Source organism: Sinocyclocheilus rhinocerous, unplaced genomic scaffold (genome assembly GCF_001515625.1).
Source record: "Sinocyclocheilus rhinocerous isolate Xijiao unplaced genomic scaffold, SAMN03320098_v1.1 scaffold867, whole genome shotgun sequence".
Lineage (NCBI taxonomy): Eukaryota > Metazoa > Chordata > Actinopteri > Cypriniformes > Cyprinidae > Sinocyclocheilus > Sinocyclocheilus rhinocerous.
The window spans coordinates 107,171-132,593 of NW_015649279.1; the positions used below are offsets into that span (position 1 = coordinate 107,171).

General features: G+C 36.1%; 2 protein-coding genes across 3 annotated transcripts in view; both read right to left on the reverse strand.

Annotated features, from left to right (window-relative positions):
* The window catches only part of LOC107710518 (mitogen-activated protein kinase kinase kinase kinase 3-like), a 19,897-nt gene extending 18,121 nt beyond the window's left edge, over positions 1-1,776 (reverse strand). The window contains exons 1-3 of one of the 2 annotated variants that reach the window (XM_016515306.1): positions 1,450-1,776; positions 1,256-1,382; positions 233-361 (exon numbers count right to left, since the gene is read on the reverse strand). In XM_016515306.1, the coding sequence (XP_016370792.1) occupies positions 241-361; positions 1,256-1,382; positions 1,450-1,573 (372 nt within the window). In that variant the 5' untranslated portion in view covers positions 1,574-1,776 and the 3' untranslated portion in view covers positions 233-240. Of the gene's footprint in view, positions 1-6; positions 362-1,255; positions 1,383-1,449 lie in introns of those variants that run through there. The other variant, XM_016515305.1, reaches the window with a different exon arrangement.
* On the reverse strand, positions 1,729-20,402 carry map4k1 (mitogen-activated protein kinase kinase kinase kinase 1). The gene is made up of 29 exons (XM_016515284.1): positions 20,297-20,402; positions 14,582-14,639; positions 14,409-14,499; positions 13,527-13,564; positions 12,516-12,571; positions 12,384-12,431; positions 12,262-12,304; positions 12,099-12,171; positions 11,347-11,478; positions 11,056-11,118; positions 10,896-10,977; positions 9,725-9,838; positions 9,380-9,461; positions 9,245-9,303; positions 8,663-8,715; positions 8,534-8,578; positions 7,227-7,235; positions 7,100-7,148; positions 6,160-6,322; positions 5,798-5,895; positions 5,482-5,523; positions 4,698-4,776; positions 4,539-4,615; positions 4,403-4,463; positions 4,220-4,322; positions 3,505-3,563; positions 2,986-3,089; positions 2,140-2,246; positions 1,729-1,732 (listed from the first exon to the last, which is right to left on the reverse strand). The coding sequence occupies exons 1-29, from the start codon at positions 20,390-20,392 to the stop codon at positions 1,729-1,731; spliced, it is 2,088 nt and encodes a 695-aa protein (XP_016370770.1). The 5' UTR covers positions 20,393-20,402.
* Between the last annotated feature and the right edge of the window lie 5,021 nt (positions 20,403-25,423).

The window sequence follows — 25,423 nt, forward strand, 5'->3', positions numbered from 1 at the left end:
CACTCACACACACACACACACACACACTGTAATGATGGCGCTGTCAGGACCTGCTGTGTCTCTGAAATACCTGCAAATCTAGAATGACTGCCCATCCACATTCTCGTTTGCTCTGGATTTCTCTGTTTCTGTACAGCACACTAGTTAGAAACTGTACAAGTCTTGTAAGGGTTTTGCAGTGGACTGATCATTGAGAAATCACACACACACACGTCTTTATTAACATCAGGACAAGTTTAATTAATAACAGAGGTTGGCTGTGTGTGTTTGGGAAACAGGGGTGGAGTCAACTGTCTCCAGGATATACAGATTACAGAGTCCTGATTGGTCATCACACGCTCGCTTCTCCATGACAACGATTCTGTTGACAGGAATCAAACATACCATAATGATTCATAAAAATGCCTCTGACCCGAAAATTATATATATATATATATATATATACACACCCACACACACACTACCAATCGAATGTTTTTGAACAGTAAGATTTTTTTTGTTTGTTTTTGAAGAATTCTCTTCTGCTCACCAAGCCTGAATTTATTTAATCCAAAGTACAGCAAAAACTATACAATTTTGAAATATTTTTACTATTTAAAATAACTGTTTTCTATTTGAATATATTTTAAACTGTAATGTATTCCTGTGATGCGCAGCTGTATTTTCAGCATCATTACTCCAGTCTTCAGTGTCACATGATCTTCAGAAATCAGTATAATATGCTGATTTGCTGCGCAAGAAACATTTTTATTATTATTATTATTATTATTATTATGTTGTTGAAAACAGCTGAGTAGAATTTTTTCCGGTTTCTTTGATGAATAGAAAGTTCGGAAGAACAGCATTTATCTCAAATAAAAATATTTTGTAACATTATAAATGTCTTTGTCATCACTTTTGATCAATTTAAAGCATCGTTGCTAAATAAAAATATTAATTTTTATAATTTCTTTCCTAAAAAACAATTATACAGACTCCAAGCTTTTGAATGATACAGTGTATAATGTTACAAAAGCTTTTTATTTCAGATAAATGCTTATTTTTAGATCTTTCTATTCATCAAAGGATCCTGAAAAAAGTACTCAACTGTGTTCAACATTGATAATAATCAGAAATGTTTCTCGAGCAGCAAATCAGCATATTAGAATGATTTCTGAAGATCATGTGACACTGAAGACTGGAGTAATGATGCTGAAAATACAGCTGCGCATCACAGAAATGTGTGTGTGTTTATATGTGATGTGTGTGTGTGTACCTGTCGGTTCCCAGCAGCCGGAATGTCTTCTTGTGGTCAGTGATCTCCTGCAGGATCTCTGATGACCCCTGACCTCTCCTCTGCCAGCCGTGTTTCCAGACGGCGATCAGCGTCTCGTCGTGATACACTGAGAAAAGAGTTTGTGTGTTGTGATGGAGTTCTTGCTCATTAAAAACACACTCACACACACTCACCCACGGCGTCGATGTCTAACTTAAAGCTGACGTCCGTCAGGTGTCCGTGACATTTAGCCGATCCATTCAGAGCGACCGTATGAACAGAGTCTGATGACCGACAGAAAAACATCATCATCATCATCACAGCACCATGACATCTTCTGGAGTGTGTGTGTGTGTGTATGTGGAATGTTCCATTGACAGATGTTATGTAAGAAACTTTCTGTGGCCATTAATGGAATGTTCTGGGTTGTTTACATCAGCTCTGTGTCACGTTCATTACCACAGACAATACTTTCAACTTTATAAAAACAAGTGTGAAATGTGTTTATATGTGCATTCAATCTGCAACAAAACAGCACAAGACATACATATATACAGTATATAACTTTCTTTAAATACATATTTTATACTGTATAATAATGAGTCAAGAATGAGAGATTATATACACACAAACAGTATATGGTAACACTTTACCTTTGTTGCACATTACATGTACTTACTATTATAATAACAATAAATTATGCACAATTACATGCAAATAACCCAAACCCAAAAGTAATTAAGCCAAACCCTAATCCTAACCATATAGTAAGTACATGTAGTTAAATAAAATGACTCGATACCTAAATGTATAATTACACTGTAACAATGACACCTTAAAATAAAGTGTAACCCAGTATGTTATATATATATATATATAGTGACGGCCCGGATCCTCTGCTCACCCGGATATAAACCTGAGGATATTCCTGATCAGGAACCACCATCATCTCAAACAGACGCAGCGGCGTCGGCAGAGGGAAGTCAAATTGCTGTGAGACAGAACAGAGTACATGATTTGAAAAACTGAAAGACATTCATCAAGGATACGTTAAATTGATCAAAAGTGACAGTAAAGACATTTATAATGTTACAGTAGATTTCTATTTCAAATAAATGCTGTTCTTCTGAACTTTCTGTTCATCTGTGAATCCTGAAAAATAAAATGCATCACAGTTTCCACAAAAATATTGTGCAGCACAACTGTTTTCAACATTGATAATAATCAGAAATGTTTCTTGAGCAGCAAATCAGCATATTAGAATGATTTCTGAAGATCATGTGACACTGAAGACTGGAGTAATGATGCTGAAAATACAGCTGCGCATCACAGAAATAAATTACAGTTTAACAGAGATTCACACAGAAAACAGCTGTTTTACATTGTAATAATATTTCACTGTTTTTACAGAATTTTAGATAAAATAAATGCAACCCTGGTCAGCAGAAGAGACTTCTTTCAAAAACATTAAATGGTAATATACATTAAACAAAAGGTGTTCACACAAACATTTTAATGCACTATTGTTGATTATAATTCACAGACGACAGAAAACAAGACACACGCTGATTATTGCAATGCGTTGTGAGACTGAAGTGAGAAAAATATTTATAACAGAAGTGAGACGTGCTGATATTTGTGTGTGTGGATCGTGGGCGAGTGTGTGATGTAAAGGTCAGGGGTGAAGAGCAGCGAGGCGCTGGATATTTGAAGCGACTGTGTTGGCTCACCTTGATCAGCATGAACTTGTGCATGGGCTCGTACCACTGCAGCAGAACCACGCTGGACTCCAGCGCACAGCACAGAAACACACAGCCGTTCTGAGCGTTATGAGCTGCACACACACAACAGCCAAGAGTCATTAAACAGACAGTGTTTGATTTGAACAGGCTGTGTTTCATGCGAATCACTCTGATTCTCATAAACTACAGGTTACAGTTTTCTTCTGTGTGTGTGTGATATATCCAAAAATATATTATGCAAAGGTGTTTGCAAAGTAAGACAAATGTTTGCTTTTGAGATGTGTTTGTGATATTTTGAATGCAGCACTTCATTTTGCAAGAGATGCGAGGCATTTTGTATTTTATGTGTGCAATTCTTGTATTTGTGTGTAAAGTTTTGAAAAAAGAGGCAAAGTTTTGAGAATGTGTGTAAGCAGCTGAAAACACTGTAATAAACGAGGCTTTCTGAAGCGGTCAGAGTTTGTCTGGTCTGGTTAAAGTAGAAGTGATGAGGATTTCTGGTCTCACCCACTGAACACGTTCTGCATCCTTTTGTGTCTGGAATCTTCGTGCTGATTGCAAACTTCCTGTTATGAGACGACGAGAGGAGCGAGATTAGACTGAGTGTGTGTGTGTGTGCACGTGTGTTTCTGTGTTTTTCCTTTGGTTTGCCTTTATTTGGGTCACTAAGTCACAACAAAGTTCTGTTAAGAGTGATGGATGCTCTGCATGTGTTTGTGTGTGTGCGTGTGTGTTTATGTTTTTGTTTGTTTGTGTGTGTGTGTGTGTGTGTGTGTGTGTTTGTGTGTGTGTGTGCGTGTGTGTGTGTGTGTGTTTGTGTATGTGTGTGTATGCGTGTGCGTGTTTGTTTGTGTATGTGTGTATGCGTGTGTGTGTGTGTTTTAATGTGTTTGTGTGCATGTGTGTGTGTGTTTATTTGTTTGTGTGTGTTTGTGCATGTGTGTGTGTTTATGTGTTTGTTTGTTTGTGTGTGTTTGTGTATGTGTGTGTGTGTGTGTTTGTGTATGTGTGTGTTTGCCACGGTAACCGTCTCCTTTTGTCACATTGTTTGCATTTGAGTTATGGAGCAGCGTAACACACACACACTTACTGCAGCAACAGCATCACCGAGGTGTGTTTGAGTCCGACCACCCCTCGGTGATGCTGTTGCTGCAGTAAGTGTGTGTGTGTTACGCTGCTCCATAACTCAAATGCAAACAATGTGACAAAAGGAGACGGTTACCGTGGCAACAGTCTGTGTGTCGGCAGGGCAACGATGCGATGCTCTCTGCGCGTCTGTTCATACAGCTCCTTCAGCGAGTGCGAGTGCAGCTGCGACGACTTCCCTGTTTCACAAAACTCTCATCAGTCCTTCAGCTTCATCACACACTTCCCATCATCATCATCACACAAGTGTGCTCCTCACCTGAGACGGACATTAAGACACCACCGATGGTGTAGAGCCACACACACTTGCCCGGGAACAGCTGGGAAAGAGCAGAAGCCGATTAATGGAGAGTGAATGTGCTGAGGAATGATCTGCATGTGTGAGGGTCTCTCACCAGCTCCATGGTGGTCTCAGAACCGTTGAGGTTTAGTGTGAAGATCCCCTCATCCGCCCCGAAGATCAGGTGCTGATCTAAAGCCAACAGCAGGAATGTTACTCATTATGTTACTGTTTGCACTCAGAAAACAGTCCAGCAGAAGATCTCATACTGTACCTTTAGTGGTGGGATGCTCCCATGAGCTCGAGCAGCTGAGCTTCAGAGGACAGCCGTGAAAGACCTTCCTGAAGACAATCTGTCAGAGAGAGATCATATAATATAATATAATATAATATAATTCTACTCACATCCAACTTTAACACAGCTTGTGCTTAGGCTTGTTGTTTATAATGAATGGCACTATAATTCATTTGCATTTTATATTTTTCATTCTTGTTCTGTATGCCGTTAAATTGAAAGGATTTGTTGTGGAGTGAGAGGAACTAAAACACATGTTTATGGGATTATTATAGTTAACTTAAACTAAAACTACAGTATATAAAAACATTTTCATTACTTGAAATCAAATTAAATTTAACTAAAAATAAGATAAAATATTAAAAACCTAAACTTATTTTATTTCAGCTACTTTGCAAAGCAACATTTGTCATTTTCATTCAGTTTAACGGCATAACGTACTAAAATAAAAAACTAAAACTGAAATAAAAATGACGAAAATACAAAACGATTATGAAAATTTTAACAAAACTTAAAGCATAAAAAATAAAAACATTCAAAATATGAATGAAAACTATAATAGTATCTCAAAAACACTGTTTTATAGTGTTTGTAAATGTTTTATTTACTGGTATTTTACATTATTTCTAAACGTATCAACAAAATGTGACTTATACACAGATTTCTTTTTCTGTCAATGATTCAATTTTGCACTATGCACTAATTGCAAGCAACTTATTTCCCGAAAGCGTGGTAATCAGAAAGCAGCGAGGTCAGAACGTACCGGCGGTTTCTTCACCACTGGACTGACACACTCGACCGGATCCTGAACGAGAGCGAAACGCAAGTCAAACTGAGTCAAAGTGACTAACCTCACACATGATATCTGACTTCCTGTGAGAGCTCAGAGCATCAAACACACACTTCTTACACGTGTGAAGATGAGAAGATTAAAATAACCCATAACAGATTTTACACAGAATCTTCTTCATTTTAGTGGATGATCACGAGAAATGAAGAAGTTCTGTCTGTAATCTCCTGAAGATCACGTGCTTGGATCTGAGATGAAGCAGAACTAAAGGTCAGACATCAGCAGGCACCTGAGGAGCTTGTCTGCGTCTTCTGTCCTTAGGCGGAAGTTCAGGAGGCTGAAGCTCTGCTGGAGGATCAGTGTGGAAGCTGGAGAACGCAGACGGATCTACACACACACACACACACACACACACACACACACACTGACTGTTATGCAGGAGAACAGTGTGCATGTGTGTGCATGTATATGAGTGTGAGTGAGTGTGTGTGTGTGTGTGTGCGTACGTGTGTTTGTGAGTGAGAGTGTGTGTGTGTGTGTGTGTGTGTGTGTGAGTGTGTGTGTGTGTGGGTGTGTGTGAGAGTGAGTGAGTGTGTGTGTGAGTGTGTGTGTGTGTGTGTGTGAGTGTGTGTGTGTGTGTGTGATGGTAACCTGAGTTGACGCTGCGCACGGATCGGGGTCGAGGGACGGGACGAGGTCGTGTGTGTGTCCCGCTGGATGTTCTGAATAAAGGTAACGGGACGCTGATGCCCAGAGCTTTACTGTGATCGTCCTCTGCTGCCATACTCTCCTCTGAACTGCTGCGCTGCTTCGGCTGAACACAAACACACACGTTTTATATAGAAAACATTATGTATGTACAGTCAAACCAAAATTTAGTTGAAAGCTGTTTCAACTGAAAGAAACTTGCACTGATTGATCTTAAGATTTAAAATAAAATACATTTTCTGTTACAATATACACAACTATTCAAAAGTTTGGGGTCAGTAAATGTTTTCTTTCTTTTTTAAAGAATCAAAGAAAAAAGTATCACAGAATATTAGAATGATTTCTGAAGATCATGTGACACTGAAGACTGGAGTAATGATGCTGAAAATACAGCTGCGCATCACAGAAATAAATTACAGTTTAACAGATATTCACATAGAAAACAGCTATTTTAGATTGTAAAAATATTTCACAATATTACATTTTTTTCTGTATTTTTGATAAAATAAATACAGCCTTGATGAGCATAAGAAACTTCTTTAAAAAACATAAAAAATCTTACTGATCCCAAACTTTGAATGGCAGTGTACATACAGTGTTGGGGAACGTTACTTTTTAAAGTAATGTGTTACAATATTGCATTACTCTATAAAAAAAGTAACTAATTGCTTTATTTTTTATGGAAAGTAAAGCATTACATTACTTTTGTGGTACTTTTTGTCACCTGAGCTGGGCTTGTATTAGGTATATATATATTTATACATTTCAGTTTTTATGACTATGTTTGTTTTTGCTCCCCACAAAAACTCAAACCAACCACAAGCATGAATAAGACTCAAGCATGAATAAGATAATATTGTAGTAATATTTTGGAGCGACTCACTTTGGGAGGAAGAGGAGGAGGAACTTCATCGCTGAACTGCAGTGAGTTACTGAAGAGAGAAAAACACACGCTCCTTCAGATCTTGATAGTTCATGAAGACATTCATCTGTACTGTAGATTACTGTACCTCGCTGGTCTGTGGGAGAGAATAAGAGGCACGATTAACCACAAATATCATTAGCATACACACCGTCACAGCGCTCTCATATTCAGTCAATGACATCAAACCACACGTTCAGCAGAATCAAGAGAATATGTGCAGATATGACACAGATATGCTTTTATCCTAAATGTTGTTTGGTCTTCTGTTAAATTGGCTTTCTGTCTTTATTGATATCTTTCCTGCAGCTCAAACAGTAGGTCATGGGGTTGATTCCCAAGTAAAGCAAGAACTGATCAAATGTAAACCTTGAATGCAAAGCAAGTCACTTTGGATGAAAGCATCTGTCAAATAAATGAATGTAAATATGAAAAGATAGCTGAGCTATTGGGTGAAAAACATGATGCAACGACACCTGTCTGATGCATGATGATGAACGATTAAAAAACAGCGCAACTGGAATTTAAGAACGTGTTTTGAGTGAATGGACCTCTTATTCTTTTCTTTTCAGCTTATGAGAGTTGTTTCTTTACTAATCTACTACTAATCTCTGTGTTTATGGCTAAGATCATAAATAGACTGCCTAAAAAGATTCTAATCATCCAGCAATGCAATTCGAACCAGTGTTGTTGATGTTAACTAAAACTAATAAAAATATGATTTAATATTACATTAACTTAAACGAATCTGAAATAAAATATAAATATTAGATAAAAAGACCTTAATTTAAAATAAACTTTGAAATGTTGCCGTAGCAACTAACTGAAATAAGTTTTAAAGTAATAAAATAAAATAAAATTAATTTAAGTAATTAAATTAAATAAAATTACTAAAACTAAAATGGAAATAGAAGTGAAAGCTAAATGGATATATATATATATAAACCTAATAAAAATGTCAAAAGCACATAACAAAATGACTAAAAATTTAACTAAAATTAAAAATTAAAAATTTATACATTTCTGTTTTATATATTATTATGTATTTCAACATTTTAGCCTTTTTATTAATTACTTTCATCATGAGGATCTAGGTTTGTATTTATAAAACTAAAACAGAAATTAAAACATAATTATAAAAATTACTAAATTACTAAAGCTAAGATTAAAAAGAAAACAAAAAATACAAAAAATAAAAGTATAGTAATATATACTATAACAGTATGTAAATAATAATAAAAATAACGGAGAAAGCTGTGATTTAGATGGTTTTTTGAATCACACAGATTCAATTCATGCATCAACTCATTAAATGCACAGCTTGAATATACAGTAAATCTGCCAAATGCATAAATGTAAATGTGTTGATGATTTCAGAAGAAGAGAAGAGCTTACATTTCCACATCGTCGTAATCGTCATCCGTGTCCACACTCTCATCCCTGTAAGAGTTTATTATGAGAAATCATCAGCACATGGGCTGCATATGTCACAGACGAGTGATTAAATGTGATGTCGGCTCTTACCTTCTTCTGCAAGTGATGGGAGGACTCGTCCACTGTCCTCCTGACGACCGTAACTACGCCAATCACATCAATAACAACACATGTTATCTAAAAACATCTGCTTTGTGATAAAAATGAATGCAAACCTTCTTATTTTTTTTAAATCAAATTATTAACATTCTGCAAGGGGTGTGTAAACTTATGAACACAACTGCACAGCTAATGATAATGACTACAGAAAGAAGAAAATTTGTTATTTAGGGACCCCATGAAGTGGTTTGAAAAGTGCATTTTCCCTGTGGTTATGCAGTTCCTGTTAAAACAGGAAGTTGTGTTGGGACATATAATCCCTTGTTTTTAAATTGCCAGTCAGTCAGAGAAAAGAACACGTTCTAGAAAACATGACTGGACAAGCATTTGTGAATAAAGAGATGTCATCAAAACTTTTCTGTTTCCTGAAAGAGAAAATTGTACATTTTAAATGCATATGTCTTTTGGTCAAAGGTCATTTTTTTCTTAGACAACATCCTCAAAGAAAGGTTTTGACAGACTCAGCTCACTCGCAGCAGTTTTCTCTCAGAAGTTAAAAACACAAACACTAACCGTTCCTTCTGGAGACTCTCGTTTGCCAGCGACGGGTCTCTGTGTGTAAATCTGTTCCGCTGAAACACAGACATCAGCTTTATAATAATGAAATAATGAGTGTGTATCTGTCATGAACACACACAAGAGTCTTACAGCTGATGTCTGAGTTCGTTCTCTCGGCCCGGTTGTGTCTGTTGATTGAGTGAATTCTTCTGAGTGATTGTGGGACAATCACCTGAGAGAGAGACAGAGACGAGAAACAGACAGATGGACTGTCTTTATGAGTGTGTCACTGAACCATTCAATCAACTGACTCGTTCAAAACACTGATTCATTCAAGAAGTAAACAACCGACTGTCTTAACGAGTGAGTCACTAAATCATTCAAGCAACTGAGTCATTCAAAACACTGATTCATTCAAGAAATAAACTAGGGACTATCTTTATGAGTAAGTCACTGAATAGCTCATATAGTTTAGAATAGTTTGTGTGTACGTACCTCCAAATCATCATCATCCGTGTGTAAGTCTTTGAGATTCTCAGGGTGTCTGAGTTTGTCTAGCAGTTCAAGGGTTAACTCTTGTCTCAAAGACGGCTGCGTCACAAACAAGTGCTGCAACAAGACGTGATACGAGTTCAGATAAACACACACACACACACACACACGTTTGTTTCTGAGAATTGTGGGGACTTGCCTTTGACTTCTATTACTTTTATACTGACCAAACGATATTTTCTATCCCCTAACTCAACCCTAACCCTAAACCTACCTCTTACAGAAAACCTGTTTGCATTGTTACACTTTCAGATAAACATCATTTACTTTTTTTTTTTTATCTTGGAGAGGCAAGGTGTCCAAGTCGCAACATCTAACTACTGGGGTGCCTCAGGGCTCAGTACTTGGACCACTTCTCTTCTCTGTCTACATGGCATCACTAGGTTCTGTCATTCAGAAACATGGCTTTTCATATCACTGCTATGCTGATGACACTCAACTCTACCTCTCATTCCATCCTGATGATCCGACAATAGCTGCTCGCATCTCAGCTTATCGTGCAGCCCTAGTTCACACCCCTACTTGCTACGTGTACTGCGTTAGCTACATGTGCTGCGTTAAGCTAACTGAGACTTGTTATAGCACTTGCATATCATTGCTCTTTTGTTGGTTTTGACTGCTTCTATTGTCCTCATTTGTATGTGTGACCCAGGACCACAAACCGGTCATAAGGGTCAATTTTTTTAAATTGAGATTTATACAACATCTGAAAGCTGAATAAATAATCTTTCCATTGATGTATGGTTTGTTAGGATAGAACAATATTTGGCCGAGATACAACTATTTGAAAATCTGGAATCTGAGGGTGCAAAAAAATCTAAATATTGAGAAAATCATCTTTAAAGTTGTTCAAATGAAGTTCTTAGCAATGCATATTACTAATCAAAAATTAAGTTTTGATATATTTACGGTAGGAAATTTACAAAATATCTTCATGGAACATGATCTTTATTTAATATCCTAATGATTTTTGGCATAAAAGAGAAATGGATAATTTTGACCCATACAATGTATTGTTGGCTATTGCTACAAATATACCCCAGCGACTTAACACTGCTTTTGTGCTCCAGGCTCACATATGTGCTAACACAACACACACGGCTGGCAAACGTACCGTCAGCATCTTTTTAGCGCTGGGTCTCTTCTTCGGGTTTCTGACCAGCATGGACTTCACAAAGTTGTAGAACGTGGTGGACCTGAAATACGAGGAGCAGTCAGAGATCAGCTTGAGCTCAGACTCTGACGCTTTACTAAAGAACATCTCAGTCTCTCACCATTTGGATTTGTCTTTGAGTTTGGGAGGCTGATAGCCGCTCTTGGACATCAGGAACAAAACTCTGAGAAACCAGAGAACAAACAGTGTTGGTCTTCATCTGAGACGAGTCACAGTGATTTCTACAGTGCTTTATACAGCACAGACGGTTTCAAAGCAGCTTAGAATAGTTCAGCCAGTAATGAAAATGTGCTCACATCCTGATCTTGGATGGCCTGAGAGTGAGCACATTTTCATTATTGAGTGATCTATTCCTTTAAATCAGTTTGATGGTGATTGGATTGGTCTGTACCTGAGAGGATGAACATCGAACAGAGGCGGCTGTAGTTCTGCGAGCTCAATCGCTGTGATTCCCACAGACCAGATATCACACAGCTCATTATATCCACCCTTGATCTCGACCGCGGCCACCTCTGGAGCCATCCTGAGGACAAACACACGCTCAGAACCAGAACCTGGGCATCAGGAACTCAATCTGTTAGCAAGCTGCATTTGCATGCATGCATTTGGCGACTTACACTGCATTCAGAGCTTGCATTTGATCAGTTTTAGCTTTCTATGGGAATCGAACCCATGGCTTTGGTGTTGCTCGAGACATGACCTACTGTTTGAATAAACTATAATGTGGAGCAGACAGTCTCAGCTAACAGGAAACATTCTCAGAACGTTCTTCCAGTAACGTTAATAGAACATTTGTTCAAAGTTATCTGGTCTTTAATAATGTTCTCCAAATGTTAGCACAAAAATATTATTTATACGTCGTTCATGGAACATTTTTTCCGAAACATTTTAGTTGGATGTTTTTTAAATGTTGCTATTAGTTTCAGAACGTTCCAAAACATTCAAATGTAACATTCCCATAATGTTTACAAACCAGGGAAACACATTTTTCACATATTTAAAAAACCTGACATTTTGAATGTTCAAAGAACGTTTTCATAACTTGATGGAAACGTTAGTAGAACGTTCTTGTGAGCTGAAGTGTGGCTATAGTCAGAACTCTGAAACAAGCCTAAAATGAACCGATCATCAGGTTCATCTCACCAATACGGCGTCCCAATGAACGACATTCGACGGGCAAACGTGGCTGTGATTTGTGCCGAGATGCCAAAGTCGGCTGGAAACAGAGAGAAAGAGACAGAGGAGTGTTAGACACACAGCCAGATGGAGCGAGACAGGTTTAATGGTCTTCAGTCGTTCTACGAACCCAGTTTGACTTCTCCATGATCATTCAGAAGAATATTTGCACCCTGGAAAACACAAACTCAGAGTAACTGACTGAACGGCTCGCTGATGGAGACGGCTGTCTGGTGAAGTGTGTGACTTTACCTTGATGTCTCTGTGGATCTTCTTCTGTCCGTGAAGATAATCAAGACCCTGACAGACAGAGAGAGCATGTGTCTCATAAAAGAAGTGTGTTGTGTTATAATTGTGTGTATTTGAACATGAAGAGTCTGTCACCTGCAGCATCTCTCGACAGACGTAAGCGATCTGCTGCTCTGACAGAGGACCGGTCACTGACACACAGAGACACATCACAATCACAATCAGACAGCTGGACACTCAAAAACCACTCAACCTGACCATGTTTGCGGCTACACTACAGAGAAACACTGGAAGCTGACATCATATATTTATTTATGTCCTTTAATTACAAGTACCAGAGACAAATATCAGCCTAGATAGAAAGGCCTCGGAATACTTATTGAAGGAAGTTTTGGGGAAAACAGTATAAAAAAATGTAAAAATAAATAACAATATTAAAATAAAATAAAATAGATGGATGGATGGATGGATAGATAGATAGATAGATAGCTAGATAGATAGATGATGGATGGATGGATGGATAGATAGATAGATAGATAGATATTAAATAAATATTAAATATTCACTATTTTTTTAAATTAAAAAATAGAATGAAGATAGTTTAGAAAAGTTAGATTAAAATAAATAAATTAATAATAAATAAAAAATAAATGATAAATAAAAGAATTAAAATTTAAAATTAGAATGAAGGGAGTTTAGAAAAGTTAGATTATAATCTAAAAATGCTGGGTTGTTTCAAAAAAAATTTGTTTTTTAAATTTTTACATAAAATTTTTAACCCAAAAGTTGGGTTAGTCCATATTTAACCCAAAGTTGGGTTGAAATAACCCAGCATTTTTTAGAGTGAATGAATGAATAAATGAATCAATCAGTCAATCTCAAAATTACACCATCTGGATGCAAAAGCATCTTTCTCTACTGAAAGCTCTGTATTCTGACAGAATTAAACATTTTTCCAAGCAACATTTAAATAAAAAATGTTCCATTATATCATCTCATCACACGCAGCGCTCAGGGCTGTTTTTAGAGACCCAAAGGCTTTGAGAGGCTGAAGATATTTTTATGACACGCCACTGTCGTGCAAAACAGGAAACCAAGTTAACGAGTAAAAACACTGGTGTGAGAGGGACCACAGGCCCTGTTTACCGTGGTAAATGTCCTGCAGAGATCCTCCACCGCAGTACCTTGTTTTTCCAGATATGAGACTCATCCGAGTTTGATTCTGATTTCAGTGACAGACAATGAGAGCTGATGCTGAACAACACTAGATTAATGTATTAATAAAGATTGAGTTAGTAACAATAGCAGCTATATATTTTCATGATTACAGGTAAAAAAGTAATAAAAGAAATGTGAATTCCATGACGCTACATAAACAGATTCCCCCGAATGTTTTCCTAATTACTCAAACACAGATGACTGAACTAAGAATTTCATGTTGAGCAACACTGAGTTTGTGATTTCCCAGCATATAATACAGTTACTGTAACAGCATTATTGTTTTGCTGACTCTATTTGGTCTTTTCTTGTTGTGTTGTGTTGTCATGTCTCATCTTTATACATTTGCTTGATTGTCACCATTCATGAGGATTTAAACTTATTCAGGAATGTTTTACATATTATATCCAATCAAAACTCAGCTCAGAACAGAGTCCAACCTGTGAAGGATCATTTCATAATTTAAGCATAAAAATACTAAAATTCAGTGTCAAAGAAAATTTGTTGTGGAGCGTCATTAAAGTAAAAAAAAAAAAAAAGAGCTACTGAAATACTGACAAAAACAAAAAATGTGAAATTATGCATTTGTAACAAAGAATGTACAATTTATACATCATGTATATTAAATCATATTTATTGTGTTGCTACCTGGAAAATTGTATTATTAGTAGTAATTTATTGGCTAAATGAGATATTTTGCATCTAGTGGACGAACAAATTCAAATGTGTTACAATTTTTCAGACAATAGTTTAAAGGGAAGTGAAAGATCTGAATGCATCATGAGAGCAGAGTCTTCTCCTGTGTCTCACCTGATGTAACTGCCGTGATAGGCCACGATGTTTCTGTGTTTGCAGCTCTTCACCATCACGATCTCTTGCTGGATGACAGAGAAATCGTCCTCTGAAAGACAGACGGACTGTGAGCGGCACATCATGATTAAAATGATCTAAAGACAGGTCAGTCTGTCAAATGCTGCTCTTACCAGGTTCCATTTTGATGATTTTAATGGCTGCGAATTCCCCATTCTGTTTACTGCGAGCCTGAAAACACACACACACACACATGAGATATCAGTTCTCATAGCATACGAATCCATCATTCAGTGAAGCTGCTTCAAACGTAATTTATTCCCAGCGTCAGAACATCAGTGTGAATAAACTCTCATGTTCTCTGAGGTTTGTTTCTCTGTAAAAACCATCTGTGACCATTTCTGGCTGTGGTTTGAACATGTGTTTGTGCTGTTTGATTGTGAGATCCATCTACAGCAGACACAGACAGAGAAGAGCAGGAGAAATGCTGGAGTCTGTTCATCTGTTCATCTGTTCATCTGTTCATCTGACTGCAGACACTTCCTCTCAACACTAGTGACAGAGAACTATCATCAACTCTCACTTCTGCATTTCTCCTCTATCACAAACACCTGGCACAAGAACACAAGAACACAAGAACTCACTATCTATCTATCTATCTATGTACACAACATCTATCTATCTATCTATCTATCTACAGTATCTATCTATCTATCATCTATCTATCTATCTATCTATCTACACAACATCTATCTATCTATCTATCTATCTATCTAACAACCATCTATCTATCTATCTATCTATCTACACAACATCTATCTATCTATCTATCTATCTATCTATCTATCCTGTTCTTAATAAATGTTCATTTAATCTGCCAACTGTGTGTGTGTGTGTGTGAGAGAGTTTGTGTGTGTGTGTGTGTGTGAGAGAGTGTGTGAATTAAAGAATTCAATAAATAAATAAATACAAATATTAATAATTCAGTTTCAATAATATATTGACGTATCAATAATGTACTTTAAAAGGTAAATAGAACATCTTCTTTATCTTTGTATCTGAAAACAAAAGATATTAAATTATATTATGACTAGTTTATTACCAGATAAGCTTGACTTGATAAATGGACAAAGGAACATGAGTTTTCTAAGATAATGTACAAAACGCACATTTTTCAAATCAAACTGTTATTGTTTTATTCCTTGATTTTGAGGGTGGACTTCCATTGCATAGATTTTGCTTCATAAATGCTTACATTTATTTGCCTGAGCTTGACCAAAATCATTTTTCAGATGTTCCACATCATGATTACACAAATAATTATTGTAAAAACTGTTTGACTTTCTACATTTTATGATGTCCAAAAGCCACAGAATAGCAAGAAAGAGCCTCATCTTTGAAAGAGCTTTTCATCTAGGTTAGGTTTAGGTGACAGAAAATCTCGTTAGCTCAGGATTAAAAGCATTATGAGATTTAAAAGTCTTCAGAATGTGTGTTTATATGCAATTTAAGAGTGTCTGTGTGTGTCCCAACAGAGTGTGTATTTCTATAGTGTGTGTGTGTGTGTGTGTGCCAGTGTGGGCGGGTCAGAACCGTCTGCGGGGGCGGGACTCTTCCACAGCCCCGCCCCCTCCTGGCCTCACACAAACAATGGTTCCCGCGCTTCTCGGTCACGAGTGTGTGTGTCTGTTCAGACTCAGAGATAGCAGAGAAGCGTGGAGTTTTCTGCTGTGGAACGAGCTCAACCGGTTACCTGCAGTCATGTGAGCACCGCTGGTGTCAAACAGGTTCTTTAGGTCAGGAACAGATCAACAGATTTGATCAGTCCTGATGTTAAAGAGTGACACTTTTTAAAAACACATTCACAGAATCAAATTCTTGACCAACTTGAGACATTATTTGACATATTTGAACTTAATGGTTTTAGTTTATGACATTCTGAATGGAATTAGACATATTGTTTGACATATGTGACCCTGGACCACAAAACCAGTCATAAGGGTCAATTTTTTTTAATTGAGGTTTATACATAATCTGAAATCTGAATAAATAGCTTTCCATTGATGTATGGTTTGTTAGGATAGGACAATATTTGGCTGAGATACAACTATTTAAAAATCTGGAATCTGAGGGTGCAAAAAAATCTAAATATTGAGAAAATCATCTTTAAAGTTGTTCAAATGAAGTTCTTAGCAATGCATATTACTAATCAAAAATTAAGTTTTGATATATTTACGGTAGGAAATTTACAAAATATCTTCATGGAACATGATCTTTACTTAATATCCTAATGATTTTTGGCATAAAAGAGAAATCTATAATTTTGACCCATACAATGTATTGTTGGCTATTGCTACAAATATACCCCAGCGACTTAACACTGCTTTTGTGCTGCAGGGACACAAATATGAAGTAAATGACTGTTTAACAGACAGTAAGAATGAATGAAGAATGAACAGTCAGATCATTGGATCAGGTTTATATTCTGACAAAACAAGGTTGAATTGAATCTAATGCATGTGAACATGCTGCTTTACACACAGTGGAGGTGAACAAGCTGTTGTTGATTTTCAAGCACCACAGAAGCATCAGAGCAGTAGTCCATATGACTAGTGCACTGTATTTTAAGAAATCATTCTGTCGTCACTTGCATTCATACTATTTGTCAGTGAGCTGTTCTTTTAAGTCAAGTTTTCCCCTCCAGAAATGTTTGACCAGGTTCACCTTTAGTAATGTCAAACATCGCTGGTTTGTACATGCCTGAAGTGTGTGAGTGGTTTTTAAAAAAGCGTGCAAACTATCCTATAACGTCAGTATGCACGAGGCATATGAGCGACTCTTATGCAACTTTAATAAAGTGTTTTTTATCCTTCTCAGACGTCAACAGCATCCATTCCCATACAGCAAAAATACAAATCAAATAGATTAATAAAATATATTGAAATATATGAAATATATTTCAAAATATACAAAAATACTTGTGCTAAAATATGTTTATATAGATATATTTTCTTCTCATGTGTTTTTTGTGTATTTTTGAAAACATATCTTGAAAATATAAATATATCCATATACTCCATATATTTTCAATCCATGAAACTACATTCACTTTTCTCATTTGAAGAAAAATTGTATTTGTTGTGAACATGTAATACGTTTATAAAATTGTATTTATTTATTTTTATCTCTTGTAGGCTGTTCCATCCAAATTTGCATGTAGAATAAATGTAGGCTATACTGTAAGACTGGAAATTTATTTTTCTTGCCCCTGAAATACATTTTAAAATATATTTTGATACATAAAATTTGAAACTAAATATATTTTAAATTTCAAAAATATATTTCATTTAACCTCACTGTTTACAATGCCAGAAAAAAATAAGATATTTTTGCGTATGGGTTTAGCCTACATTCACTTTGCCTGTATGTAAAAGAGCAGCGTGAACATTCTCCTAAACATCTTCTTTTGTGCTCGACAGGAGAAAGTCATTGGGATTGAGTGAGTAAATAATGACACAAGTGACTTCATGAAATCTTGTATTTTGCGATTCTGTGTTCCTCTGGAGAAGAAGACAAGGCCGCATGCATACGGCAGCTGCTCGGCTGCGAAACACAGCGATGGTGAAACACGAAACACATTAACGCTTATCCTCTGAAATAGTGCTGGCCATGTTTGCTCACGCTGGAGTGCGTTATCAGCTCTACAGGTGAAACATCGACACACACAAAGGTGCTTTTGAGAGGAAAGAGGAAGCAGCGATGTGGCGCGTTCACAACCACACACTCCTCTACAGACGCACCGTGCTTTACAGTAAATTACATTCTCTACAGGACGCTGGGTTAGCCCTAGTGAAAAATAAATATACTTAAATGTATTTGAAATATATAGTATATAGTATACTACAAATGCATTTTCATATTTATGTACTTAATGAAATACACTGCAATTGTACTTTTAGTATACTTAAAGTCTGCTAAATTGGAACAACTCATTTTGTACTTAATGCACTTTAATTGTGCAGAAGTAGTGCTGAAGTCCAATTAAAGATATACTTAGTACATTTGATTGTGCTAAAGTGGAACTACTGCAGGTATAGTCCAGGTACACTTTAAATATTCTGCATTTAAAGACCGATATTATTCAAAGATCATACAATCCTCATCAAAAGTGACATTAAAACACATTTTAGACTTAATATTAAGAAATGTGCATTGTGCACAAGTAGTACTCCAAATAGAGTTTAATTATAATTTTTATATCAGTAAGTCGAATTATCTGTCAGTAAATATGTTAGTAGATTTGAACTGTACTTAGTATGAAATAAATGTATTTTAAATACATTACGTTTTTAGTAGGGAGGGTTAGGATCAGCCTCGGGTCATTACGGTCGACACACCGCAGCTCTAATGACAGGAATCACATCCGCTTCCTCAGCAACCTCACACTCCTGTTATCAGCCCTGCACACTTCTGAGTCCGGCAGATCTGATGCTGATTAATACTAACCGTTCAATCTCAATGTGGCCTCGCAGGCCTGAGACATTACATAGGATGTGGCACTTTGACCCACACACACACACACACACACACACACACACACTCACACTCATCTCTCTAAATTGGGACATAGCATAAACCTTTTCCAAACTATGTCACAGATATTGTTTTACACATAGTTATAAATACTATAACCTAACGCTTACCCACACACTAACCCTCACAAAAAACACGTCACTTACTTTATTTTTATACTGTTTTTACAAACAAGGACGTTTAACTCATTTCTGGGTACAAATTTGTCCCCAGAATATTTTCACACCTCTCTAAATGGATACTTCAGTTGTGTTTATCCATTTATAAATGCTATAGTGTAACCCTCACAGAACACTTCTGCACTTTTCTTAGTTGCATGAATGCATAATGAAATGAATGTAACATACATTTAACATGCGCTTAGTTTATAAATTTGTTCCTAATAAGGTAATAAAATAAGGTAAATGCTCTGCAAAATAGATGTTCTTTCTCAGTATTTTTTGTCTGGTCTTCTAGTTTAAATATGTAAATGTTCTTAAATCAAGACATTTACTTGAGATGCAAAATGACAATATTTAAGGCTTGTTTTATAAAATGGTGTCAGAAAAACACTATTGTTTTCCCTTTGAATGAAGTTTATTTTTCTGACCTCATTGGTATATATTTGTTCTTGATTTAAGCAAAAACTCACTTCATTTTGGGACATTTTTCAGAAAATTTGACTTATCAAGTCATTTGGCTTCTCAAGTAAATGTATGATGATTTAGGAACGTTTATATATTTGTACTTGAAAATAAGACACGGATACTAAGCAACCAAATCATTTTTTACAGTGTACAATCACATACATTTATATAGCTCTCTAAAAGGGGACTTCAGCTGTTTTTTATGTACTGTTTAACATCCCTAAAAGGAGGTTTGGGGTGTTTTTTTCCCAGGTTTAGTTCACTTCTGGGTACAAATTTGTCCCACAATATGGTTAAGCAGGTACACACACACACACACACACACACATCTCTGAGTCAGTGTGAAAGGAGATACACACATTTTTAGGCAGAGGATGAATGCAGCCTTAAAAATGAAAGACAGACAGAGAGAGAGAAAGAGACAGGCAGGAAACAAACTAAGTATTTGTGATTAACAGATTGAATGTTTCTCGTTTGTCGTTCATGTCACACAGAAAGTGAGAGAATTACCAGAAACAGCACAAAACTATTTCAACACAGTAGTTGAACTGAGAAGCATAACTTTTGCTCTAAATACCTACACACCTCTAATAAACCCCTGTCGTTAAAAGCTGTGAATCAGACTGAGAAACAGAAAGAGAGAAACGGTGAGAAAAGAGAGTGAGGTACCTTATAAACTTCTCCATACGTTCCTCCACCGACCCGCAGCAGAATCTCAAAGTCATCCTGAGGGTTTCGTGTGGAGATCTCCAGAACGTCCATCATCACACAAACACACACAGCACTGCTCAGATCATGTGTGTGTGTTTGTGTGTGTGTGTGTGTGTGTGTGTGTGTGTTCACTGCTGCAGGAGAGAGAGAGAGAGATTGAGAACATAAAACCCAAGTGTGAAAGTATCTTAGTTTAGAACATTTGTTGTGTGTGTGAGAATCAAACAACACAGAGAGAAAGAAAAAGAGAGAGAGACAGGTAGGTGTGTGTGTGTGTGTGTGTGTTCTTGTTTATGGTACATTGTGGGGACCAAATGTCCCCACAAGGATAGTAAAACCTGAAATTTTTGACATTCTGAAGGAGAAAATAATTAAAAGTAGTAAATGATGTTTATGTGAAAGTGTAAGAATGCAAACAGGTTTTCTGTAAGGGGTAGGTTTAGGGTTAGGGGATAGAAAATATAATTTGGTCAGTATAAAAGTCTATGGAAAGTCCCCACAATTCACAGAAACAAACGTGTGTGTGTGTGTGTGTGTTGAACACGCTCAGTGCTGCAGTGCATCAGCGTGTGTCGTCTGTGCAGCATGTACTTCCTGTACAATAATGCAGCAGAGCACAGAAACTCCTGACGCTCATGATGATGAAGATCTTTGAACTCCTTGAAACTCTCTTGACCTGCTGCAGGAGAGAACCAAGCTTCAGCTGCTTCACTGGAGCTTCTGGACTCAGCCAGTAACTTTGTGTCCGTCTCTCTGATATCTGTGGAAATCTTCTAACAGCAACAGATTGATCAGATATTAAAGATGTGCAGCTGAATCTGATTGTGAAAATCAGAAAGAGCAGAACGGAGCTGCTGCATCACGACCAGCAGGAGGCAGTGCAGGATCAGCACACAATCACACACTGTTTGTTCAGCATGGAATAATGCATACTGTTTCACTTTTTTAAAAATAGACTGTACAAAATTTTTTTTTTGAAACTGTAAATAATACTAAAATTATTAGAGTATGTTTTCCAAGAAAATAATATTTCAGTCTTTCAACTTCAACATTTCGTGTTTAATTTAATGTGTTACTTGCTGTTTATTTGTAATAATTTGTAAAAATTTACTGGCAATTTCTTTCTTTTTTTCTCTTTTTTTCATGCTTTGGTCAATTTGTAGATTTTAGACTGTTTAGCTTTCCATGAAGTGTTGTTTCAGACTAGTGTAAAGAGAAAAAATCCCCCAAACACATTTAAGTGTTTGTTTTATTGCACTTTTTCTATTTGCGTCTAGATTTCAATTGCAATACATGTTTTAAGAGTTTGTTTCTCCACTTCAGCAGCACTTACATACACCAAAACTTAGAGGTTTATTACTATCTATATTCTGAAGGTTTTTACTGAAGGGTTTGTTCATATATCATTCACACTGATTTATACATTTTATTCCTAAAAACATGGTGAAAATGCATATTTTTAAAGGCGGTGAGTTTGTTTCTCCACTTCAGCAGCTCTTACAAACACCAAAACTTAGAGTTTTATTCCTCTCTATATTCTGAAGGTTTGTACTGAGGGGTTTGTTCATATATCATTCACACTGATTTAAACAACATTTTCATTCATAGAAACATGGGAAAAATCGTTTTTTGTATCGTTTTTCTGACTGTTGACAGTATTTTCTGATTTATGGAGTGGAAAAACCTTTAACTCTAATATGTCAACAAAATCAGACAAGAGTTCTGAACCACTGGAACTTACACATCATAAAACACACTGTACACTGTTTACTATTTACAGTGTCACCATATACTGTCTATTTTGATTATGTTGCATGTTCATCTTATAATTAATTAGTGTTTTAACGTATAAACCATTACAACTCGCACAGATATACCAGAAAAAAATCAGAAGACATGAAATAAGTTATTTTGTTTTAATGACTACTATTTACTATTTTCATTAACAAATTATATTTAAAAACTATTGCCTTCAAATTGTGTTGCTCTTAACACTTAAGCTCTAAGTCATATCTATTTATCTATCTAGGCCTATCTAGTCCTATTAAAAATCTAAATTTTAAATCAAGGTTTTGTCAAATCCACATTCCAATTTAGTTTTTATTTAAAAAGACAGTTATATGTATTTCTTTGAACTTCAGTCAATTTTAATTATATTTTGTTACATTAATGTTGCCGAATTGCTGCCTCAATTCAAATTAAACTCAAACTGCATAATAGAATTGTACTTTAAACGTAATTTTCAGTTCAGTTGAGAATCGAGCAGAACCCTGTGGAGATGCAGAAGTTCTGCTCCATGTTTAGATCCAGTGGATGTCTGACGGTGAGTCTCAGTTCATTTAAGCCGCAGGTTTTTTTAGAGTTCACGGAAGCGTAAAGCGGGTTACAGTGGACAGATAAAGTCTCAGATTTACTCTGACAGTGATGCGTCTATTATAAACCCTCATGGCTCTATTTGAGCTGCAGGTTCAGTTGTGTTCTGATTCAACTGCATTGACAAAGAGCCACATGCACATATGAAATATATTTGCTGATCAGAATATAAACACATATAAATTGTTCCATTTTTAACTTCATTTAAACATTGGTTGAACTAAGATTGGTTTGGTTTTATGTTTGACAGAGGATAATTACTATAATTTCAGATAACAAATGATATGTAACTTGTAATATGTTACAACCAAATATTAAATTAAACCATTTTAATTTGAATATAAGATGAATCATACTATTACATGCACTTTTATGTTTTTAATTGTTGCATCTCTTAAAAAAGGTATTTAAAAAAAGGAAATCATTAGATCAGATCTTTAGTTTTTTTTTTTTACACCAAATATTTACACATTATTTAGTCAAGGCACTATAGGATGCATTGCAGTGGTCAGTTTTGAGATTTTGGGCTATTTGGCTTTTCATAAAGCATTGTTTCAGACTGGTGGAAAGAAAGCATCCAAAATACACACAAGTTTTATTGCACTTTTTCTATTTGCGTCTGTAGATTTCATTTACAATACATATCTTTAAAAGTTTTTTCTCCACTTCAGCAGCACTTACATACACCAAAACTTAGAGTTTTATTCCTCTCTATATTCTGAAGGTTTTTACTGAGGGGTTTGTTCATATTTCATTCACACTGATTTATACAACATTTTATTCCTAAAAACATGGCGAAAATGCATGTCTTTAAAGGTTGTGAGCTTTTTTTCTTCACTTCAGCAGCACTTACATTCACCAAAACTTAGAGTTTTATTCCTATCTATATTCTGAAGGTTTTTACTGAGGGGTTTGTTCATATATCACTCACACTGATTTATACAACATTTCATTCCTAAAAACATGGTGAAAATGCATTTGTTTTCTTTCTGTTGACAGTATTTTGTGATTTATGGAGTGATAAAAAGAGAAATCCAAAATCCCTTCTATAAAAATCTTTCATTCTAATATGTCAACAAAATCCAACAAGAATTTTGAACCTGTCTTTATCCAGTGTTCAGATTTATATTTTGGAAAATCAGTGCATAAGCATTTAAAAACAACAAATTTTTTTTTTTTAATTAAAAAACTTGTAATATACAAATTATTTTTGCAATTCTTAATGTCAATCAACTGGGGATGTATGTTTATGCGTATTATTTATTTTTTTACCCTATTCACCTGTCTTGCCTTGAAGAGGAGAATCTTCAGTTCTGGTGAGTTGTTTGTGACATATAATTGGAAAAATACCCTGAAAACACTCTTGTTTCAAACACTATAAGTGTTTGGGCAGCACTGAAGAATAAACATCTAGAATCCAGTGTAAGGAACCCTGAAACACAGAGAAACAGCACATCAAATATGTTATGACGGTCTAAAGAAAGCATCCAGCAGCTTTGAAAATATCTGCTTACTTCAGTCACACTTACAAATGTCTGAATGCCATTCATTACATATCAAATCATGTGTCACGTATTATGAATACACTTTACAATCTCACTAAAAACAGATGTAGAATTTACTTGTTTGAATTGAACTGATTTTCACAAAGAATGCAACATAAAATTTCGAAGTAGAAAGACTGAAATAGCATCTTCTTATAAAATGTACTTCAGTAATATTTGTTTACAACTTCGAAGAATAATTTTTAAATAAAATTTAACAGACAGTTTGTTGGGTTTGAAATGCTAAACCAGTACATATAATGTTGAAGATGAAGTGAAGTTAGGTTTTTGGTTAGTTTTGCTAGTTAATGTGATTAGAACTGACTTGATACATTCACTAAAAATCACCCAAACACCAGCTGATTTAAATATATTGAGACGTCAAACATAATGAAGAAAAGTGATGGATGAGAAAAGATACTGCAGATACAGACACGTGATCTGATGAATCACATTCACACAAATTTTAAGTACCTGCAGTGAACAGATACTGATGTATTTAAACCGGTCTGCTTTAGTTCATGTTTTTTGATAGATCAGATCCGATTCTGCAGAAGTCTGGAAATACGTCATGAATGTCTCCACAACATCTCGTCTGTGTTTCTCTCTGTGCCAGGCTGTGCTGGTTCAGCTTGTGTGTGTGTGTGTGTGTGTGTGTGTTCTGCTGACACACTGCTGATGGTAAATCCAGATTAGAGAGGCTAAAACAGGCTGCAGGACTGATGCATGAACCCTAATACACAGACCCGCTGTCACCCTCAATAACTCACACACACTCACACACACACACACACACACACACACACACTCCCGACCCTTCACACACTGCAGATCTACCTGAACCTTCACCTGTGTGTGTGTGTGTGTGTGTGTGTGTTAACTAGTTGCCATTGAGGAACAGTTTCCAGATTTCATTTCAAGTCACACATTTCACACACACACACACACACACACACACAATTCAAGTCTATGATATGTGATCATTTGATAATAACGTGTGTGTGTGTTGTGTAGGGACAGGCTGGTAAGAATCTGAACTGCAGTATTTCCTAATTAGAGACATTCCTCAGGACTACAGCGCCAATTAAGAATCAGAGAACCATTGTGAGACCGTGTGTGAGTGTGTGTGTGTGTGTGTGTGCGTGTGTGAGTGTAAGTGTGTGAGTGT

Excerpts from the sequence above, each read along its gene's own strand:
- map4k1 (XM_016515284.1), bottom strand. The coding sequence starts at position 20,392 with ATGATGGACGTTCTGGAGATCTCCACACGAAACCCTCAGGATGACTTT. Across the intron at positions 4,323-4,402 it reads TGTCTTAATGTCCGTCTCAG|GGAAGTCGTCGCAGCTGCAC; the intron begins GTGAGGAGCACA and ends TTTGTGAAACAG. Across the intron at positions 2,247-2,985 it reads ACAAGTTCATGCTGATCAAG|CAATTTGACTTCCCTCTGCC; the intron begins GTGAGCCAACAC and ends TCTGTCTCACAG.